At 40.2% G+C, this 8,179-nt stretch overlaps 1 protein-coding gene across 1 annotated transcript in view; it reads right to left on the bottom strand.

Annotated features, from left to right (window-relative positions):
* Positions 1-5,262: 5,262 nt before the first annotated feature.
* The window catches only part of LOC131351197 (guanine nucleotide exchange factor VAV3-like), a 113,640-nt gene continuing 110,723 nt past the window's right edge, over positions 5,263-8,179 (bottom strand). Inside the window, exon 27 of the mRNA XM_058386489.1 lies at positions 5,263-7,926. Coding sequence (XP_058242472.1) covers positions 7,882-7,926 — 45 coding nt within the window. The 3' untranslated portion in view covers positions 5,263-7,881. The remainder of the gene's footprint in view (positions 7,927-8,179) is intronic.

Below are 8,179 nucleotides of genomic sequence, written 5' to 3'. Positions count from 1 at the left end.
GCTGTTAGGAAAGAGTCAACCCATGATACCAATGTTGCCTTTAGCATGCATTCTAAAGCTAGGTGATTTTTCGGGGTGTTTTTTTGTTGACAGAATGGTGGTGTGGGCGGTCTGTTCTATTTTTAGCCCAAGCTTGGTGGCACGACTTCCTGTGAGGAGCCTTGACATGGAATGCTTGGCTTGGGTCAGTTCTTTGTAAGCAGCCATACAGTTTACATACGCTTCATATTGGGAATATTGGTCATATTTTTGGGAGCTGGAACGGATTATCTGCATTTACATATCAATATATCAAATAACATTTAACAAAAAAAAATTTGATTTAATAAAATCAATATATTTAAATATTTATCTTGTAACCATTGATTTAATAAATTTGTGTTAAAAGGTTTACTACATTACTTTTAGATTAGCAAACAGTAAATCAAGGCTTATATTATGCTGTGTATGATCTTAAATGACCTCATTAATGGATAGAGACAGAAAGAAATATAAAGCTTGAAAGGAAGTAGCGGAGATAGTCAGTGTCTCCGGTGAGTTATTTACACAGTAAGTACAGTTAGCTAGTCTGCATTGCTAATTTGCTAATAAAGACTGACCACAATGTCATGTGATGTGATGAAAATGACTGGATTAATGCATCACATCACATGACATTAAATAGATTGTTTAAATAACCTTTAATACCTCATACTACATGACTGACCCGACTATTTAAACGCTTCCTGGAAGCTGATTGGCTGTCAGTGACCATGTTATTTCAGTTAATCAAATCATCCATAAAACTCAGTTACATAATGGCATGAATAATAGCGATAATAATACGCTCACAGTAGTAATCTGTTTAAGGTTTAAGTGTGATTGCTACTTATTTTCCATCTGTTCTACTTTTCACACCCACTCTTCCTTTTGAGCGTCGCTATTAAAAAAACACAGGCGTTCCAGCGCGCGGCGTTCACATGCATAGCAATTAGCAAATTGTGCTGTGGCACAAACACTCTCGCGAGTGTAATTCAGAGGGCCCGAGTACAGATTTTTATATTATTGACACATTAAGTGGTCATAACAAATCATTTAGAATCGTTACATGAGTCATTGCGTCGTTGAATCACATTTATTACTTGTTCTCCAGGCCAGCTAAATAAACGATCAGCTAAATGATCACATTTCACTGAAAATAGATGCACTCGCTACACACTCATAAACTCGCAGGCTGCGTTTTTAATGGTGCGGAGCTCGATTGTGCTCGGGAAAGCGAGTAAAACATAGCATTCGGCTTCATAAACCAGGTTTCACTGTTCCTGCGTTCGTTTAAACCTTCAGACGTCTACAGAGTCGTAAATTCAAAAGAGTAAACGTGTTAAAAATCACTAAAAGGGATGAGTGTGGTGCTGCTCCTACTGGAACGTTCAGAGAATTTAACATAAATCACTCAAGTGGCAGCTGGACACTGAAACTATTAAAGAAAGCAGTAGGCTGGGAGCCGGAGAGAATGTCCCAGAAGATGTAAGGCCACTTCATTTTCCTTTTCCAAAGCGTATCCTTCTGAGCATTCCTTTCATGAAACGCACATGCAATTTCTTTCTTACTCCCCAGACACGCTTTCGTCCATTCGCCTGCACGTTTCTGTAGTTTAACCCATCAATACTGATACCAGTACCATGCTCATGTACTTACTCAATTAAAAACAAGGCATCAGTGTGCAGTATATATTGTATACTTTAATAACTTATTATCTCTAAGGATGAGCTCCCTTTTGAATCTGGCTCCTCTCAAGGTTTCTTCCTCATATCGTCTTTCTTCACCACCATCACCTCTGATGTAGTCGTTAGGGATAAATCATTTGAAGTTCATGTAAAGCTACTTTGTGACAATCTCCACTGTTAAAAGCGCAATACAAATAAAATTGAATCCAACTCAATAGTGGTATCCGGGTCACGGCACCAAGATTGAGTGCATAACTTTAGAAAGGTTTCATTAGCTCACTTTCATAACCTGGTTGTGTTCTAAGATCATACCAAGATATTCCTGTAGCCTGACCCTGATGATGCATGGATACTGAGGTTTTGGTCCAATACCATGTACTTTTATTCATAGCACTGTGTGACGTGAGCCTAGAGGATACTGTTCTACCAATGCAACAGCAATCTGAATAAATGTCATGAATAGTGATGTGAAAGCACAGTTTTCTTTGTAGATATCAAGAGGAGGTATAACCAGATAAAACAAGCATTTAAACAGCATCTTTAACGAGCCATGGATTGGACCCCATGAGTGTATAAAAACATCCATATGTAAGAGTACTTCAGTTCTATTGAGCACTGAGTTCTGAGACACAAGCATTTTCTTTTCCTTCGCATGTCAGGATTTATGATTTGCTTGCAAGTCAAGTGTAATTCATACATCATGACCAGGCTTGCTAATACTGTGCTACACTCTCATAGTGGCTGTCTTTATTTTTGTCTATTGCCGACACAACATAATATTTTAAACATATCCAGCCATCTATTCTTCTGCTGAGCTTATCCTAAACAGAGTCATGAAGATCTTGGAGTCTGTACCAGGGTACTCAGGGCACAAGGCAGGGGACACCCTGGGTGAGGTGTCAGTCCATCACAGGGCACAATCAAACACACACTCTATTAGAGATGCTAATCAACCTACAACATAGAATGGGGGAAGGGGACTGAAAAAGAACCGAAAAGGAATCGAACCCTCAACCCCAGAGGTGCAAGGCAGATGACCACTGAGCCTCCTATTTTAAACCCATATTTGAAGGAAATATATGACTTTAATCAATAGCTTTCAATTATTTTCCTGCTAATGTTTTATGTTCATTTCTTAATCTAAATGCTAAATATCTCAGACCTCTGGTTTGTCATATCTTGTTATGATCTTAGAACACACAAACATCAGAGATGACACACTGCCTGGTGTGGCCTGTCAGTCTCGAGAGCGAGCTAGTGAAACCTTTTTGAAGTGATGCTTCTGTTGGGACAGTCCTTATCAGATCACTAAGAATCTGAAAATGAAACCCTGGTCTTGGTGCCGTGACCCGGATGCCACATTATCACCTCTTCGTTGAATTCTTTACAAACCTAAAGAAGGTTATTTTCCTGTAAGTGTGTCAGTTACAGTACATGTTTGGCTTGTTTTGCTGTTAACTCTCCATGACTAGTGAAGTCCTAGACCCAGGGATACTTACGATAACCAGCACACTAGTTAGGATGCAGGAATTGCCTGAGCAGGAGGAGTTCATTACTAGCTGTATATGACTGCAACCAACATAAACAAAGCTAAATAAAATGTTCCATGATGTCCTTGATTGATTTAATGTGAAATAAATGTTATGTTTAAACACATTTACCTGGCACCTGCGGATGGAGTTTGTATGCTTTTGCTGGATTTCCTCCAGGTTCTCCAGTTTCCTCCACCAGTTGGAAAACATGTTTTGTATGCTGATTAGCATGAATGGGTTGCCACCTTGTTCAGCATGTCCCCCACTTGTGCCCTGGGTACCCAGGATAGACTCCAGGCTCCCTGTGACACCACATAGGATAAGTGCTTTTACTTCAGAAAACGGATGGAACCAAAATACCAAAATGACTCTGCACTGAAACTATTTTCAGGAGAATTTTAGGAGAAAAGTGCATCTGAGATGAGCTTCACTTCAATTTCCTGTCAGTTCAAAAGCCCTTCCAAGGTGTCTTTTGGTTTAAGTTTTTCTCTTTGTGTGTGTGTGTGTGTGTATGCTTCCACAGCCACTTTAACTATATCTTCACCTCAGACATTTTTTGTTCATTTTTTCGATCGGTTCTGCAGAAACATACAGTGCACTGCTGAATTACCCAGTTCTCTTCAGTCTCTTTGCACACTGAGCTTGTCCCTGAACTTTATACTCTCTGGCTAACCGATCAACAGCCTGGAGGCCTAACTAGGGGGCGGAACATCAGTTAAACCTAGTCCACACTAACATAGGCAAATTTAATCTATCTATCTAAATTGCTAACGATTTGTTATTTATTCCTGATTCTGTTGGATTCTGGATAGGATGGATTGAGATGGGTCAGGGTTCTAGAAAATCTAAGATCTAATAGTTGTGTTGGAATGTTTTAGGATAGGTCAGGATTCCAGATCGTTTTCGAGCAGACTTTCTAGATTGTTTTCAGTCAGCTAAGGTCTAAGTTCTTGAGCATCTTGGTAGGTATATTTCAGAGTGGATTTGGTGCTCTATAATGTTTCCAAATCTGTTCTGTATTTTGGGAGGCTCTACAATGGGTTGGTTGTCTGGGATGGTCTAGAATGACTTTAGATTATAAAGGTTCTACAATGGGTCTGGGACGTTCTAGCATGAGTCTAGATAATTTTTGCTCATTTTTCCAATCTGGTCTGTTGAAACATACAGTGCACTGTTCGAATTACCCAGCTCTCTTCAGTCTCTTAGCAAATTAAGCTTGTCCCTGATCATTATACTCTCTGGCTAAACGGTCAACAGCCTTGAGGCCTAACCAGGGGGAGGGGCATCAGTTAAACCTAGTTCACACTAACACAGGCCAATTTAAAAAGACTAATTTGTTTTTCATTCCTTTTTTTTTTAAACAAAATTTTATGACAATTTTTATTCCTGATTCTGATTGGTCAGAAGACCATCATTGATGAATTTTCCATAAAAACAGCTCTGACACTAGTGGAGGTTCATGTTAATCAGCTTCTGCTAATATGCCATTGTTTCTACAGCAACAGCTCATTCACAAGTCCGTGGACGGTGGGTGGTCCACATAAAACGTGGATTCAAGGAGACCTTTATTTGTCATTCATTGGAGGAGTCTCTGGTGTTTATTCTATTTATAGCTGCTTCCACTCCATAAATGAAATAAAATGATAAAATTAGAGTTTTTATAATCTTGATAAAAATCGCTGTATTATAAAAGAAGTAAAAATACATTAGGATGTGCTGTTATTTTGCAAATAATTAACTTCACTCATCTTGTTAGTGATCATTTTCCTACAACAGCACGACACAGCAGTCATGTTGCACTGATAAAAGTATTGGCGCCCCTTCCACACCATCGATGGACCACCACTGAGCAGATATTAATGAAGCAATAAATCATCCTTACTTGTTTAACAAATCCTGATCCTAATCTTAGCCTCACTGAAGGTGTTTGAGCAAAAAAACCTCTGATCAGTTTCCCATCTGGAGCTAAGCTAGCTGAAATGATTAAAGACGTCCAGCAGTGGAGACAAGAAGCAAGCGTGAAATAAAAACAAGCAATATAACTTTATTGTGCATTATCTACATATGTACAGTATAACACAGCAGTAATTCAGGATTGCACAGGCCACTGTGGCTCACATACATACATACAAACACACACACACACACACAAACACACACACACACACACACACACACACACACACACACACACACACACACAAACACACACACAAACACACACACAAACACACACACAAACACACACACACACACAGGTCTTTGGCTTCGGTGAACAACAGACACAAAAGTACCAAAGGAATATTCAAGGTCCTTTATAGACATGTACAGCTCTCGGATGCTGTTAGTAGCTCTAACAGGTTGGTTGAAAGGTTACGAATTTACAATCACGAGAAAAAAAAAGAAAACATGCAGCATTGAACATGGGAATGACTACGTAACGTTTATCTATTCAACACTTCCACGCATAAAGTGTGTTATTAAATCGTGGGAGGATTTTATTGGCCTTTGCTAAACATCATTGCACAGTGGGAAGGTCACACAGGGAAAAGAGAGAGAGAGAGAGAACCATGCACTGACATGTCTGTAATGACAGTTTGACATATAGAAGCATGGGATTGTGGGTAGATATGAGCTCTTATCAGAGTTCATCAGAGGTGTAGCTGAGAAGACAGATGGTTGGTGTAATACACATTCGGTGCAGATTATTATATATGCGTCCAATAACACGTGAGGTTCTTAAATGGAAAACGGACGTATGATTCCGGTTCCTGCCGCATTTAACCAGGGCCTTTGGTTTTAGTGGCTGCGTGTGAATGAGAAACAGAATCAACCAATCAGGATGGATGCATTTTCCTCTCTGTGTTTTCCATGTCAGCTAGAAACTCTCAGCTCAGAGATGTCCAGGTGATGGCAAATGAAGCAACACAGCTTTTTAACCTCAGGTGGAGAAATATCCGGAAATATTCTGGAATGTTCTGGAATGCTGAAGGATGGGTCCATGTGCTGGGATGTATACAGTAAGATCAAGTTGGTGATCAGGATTGTTTTAGGATGGATCGAGATGGGTGAGGGTTCAGGAATATCTAAGCTCTAGGAGTCGTTTTTAGGATGGATCAGGATTCTGGATTGCAGACGTTTTGGGTCGGCTAAGGATTCTGGAATCTTCTAGAATGTTGTAGAACATCTTGGTAAGTAAATATGGCAGAACGGATTTGGTGTCCAGTAATGTTCCAGAATCTGTTCTGTATTTTGGGAGGTTCTAGAATGGGTTGGATTTCTAGGACGTTCTAGCATGACTTTAGGTTGTAGAGGTTCTACAATGGGTTGGTTGTCTGGAATGTTCTAGCATGAATCTAGAGGAAGCTCTAGAATGGGCTGTTTATATGGAACACTCTAGCATTAGCTATCACTGAGGTTCTTGGATGTTTTTGCATGAACCTCTATCCTAGTGGTTCTACAATTGGGATGTTCCAGAATAAGCAAAAAGTTTATAGAGGTTCTGAAACTGGATGCGTTCTGGCTTGTCCCATGGGCCTAGAAGATTCTTAAATTGGTGCTATGGAAAGTCCGGGAGTGTTCATTGTTCTGGAATGATCTGGAATGTTTAATCGTCTCTTTAGATTAGACACTCCTTTCACCACACTGGTCCGTGTGGACAGAGAGCGGAGTTTATCTGTAATATCTGGTCCAAGCCTGAGGACTGTTCTGTAGCGAAATGGGAATTTAGCGTACTGGGAGGTAACTGGGAGAAACTGAAAGGAGGAAGTTTCCCCCTGTAAAGGTTTGGTACTGGATAGTGCTGTGCTGTGATGTGATGGTGGGATGTGAGAGAGTTTATTAATCCATGAATGCTGCTGCCATCTAGTGGCATCCACTCCACACTACAGCCACGCTGCGAGACGCACACCCCCCGATTACCAAACTGACGAGACAAATAAATCTCTGCAAAAAGCCTTTTATGATCCATCGTGATCTTAGTCTCATCTGTTACATGACTGTGAAATCTGGTGTCAAAAAAATAATTTATTCTAAATTTCTATTTCGGGTTTGGGCTGAAATGGACTGGCTGGGGGGTTCTGGTGTCTGGAAAGTGGGTCAGATAAGAAGAGCAGGGAGTGTGGGCTGTCAATCATTTACTATCAGGATACTGGATTAAAAATGCAGTGGATGCACTATCTAGAGGTGAGAGTCTCTGTGTGTGTGTGTGTGTGTGTCTATCAGCTCACTCTCTGTCTCTCAAATCAGATAAACATGTCCTTACTAGATAAGCAGCAACAACGGAGGACAAGAAAACACAAACATCCACACAATAAATCCAGCTGATTAGTGACAATGTCAAAGATATAGACACACACACACACACACACACAGTGACGTACACACCTGTGGGGGTTCTGACTACCTCCCATCGTTCACAGTAAAACACATACACACACGTGCACACACACACACACACACACACACACACACAAACACCTTGACTGTTTTGCTGACAGCAGAGGATTCTGGGTAAGTGCTGAGTGTCCCTGCTGAGACACTTCTTTCAGACTCGTGTTAAAACAGGACGAGTCCATGGTTCAGTCTGGATCAGCGTGTAAACATAAAAATGTCTTTTATACTTCTTTCTGTTGGTTTGCTTTTCACTCCTCTCCTTCTTCTACGTATGTCGAGGGAAACCAGCCCACCTGATCCACACACACACACACACACAAACACACACAGAAAGAGAGAGAGAGAAAGAGAGATTATTATTATCATTATTATTCCTATCATTTCCTCTCATCTGTTATTATGCTAATAGTCAATTAAAAGTGTGATCCAATTGTCTAAACATCCTGAACATTACATTTCATTAACTTGCACTGATTTACTATCTTGTTGGTTGCGTTTATGAGAAAATGTCAGATCGTGAAATAAAAACTAATAGTAAAATGTCAG

Source organism: Hemibagrus wyckioides, linkage group LG01 (genome assembly GCF_019097595.1).
Source record: "Hemibagrus wyckioides isolate EC202008001 linkage group LG01, SWU_Hwy_1.0, whole genome shotgun sequence".
In the NCBI taxonomy this organism is placed as follows: Eukaryota; Metazoa; Chordata; class Actinopteri; order Siluriformes; family Bagridae; genus Hemibagrus; species Hemibagrus wyckioides.
Note: the sequence above shows the minus strand (reverse complement) of the source record. Positions and strands in the feature narration are given on the sequence as shown.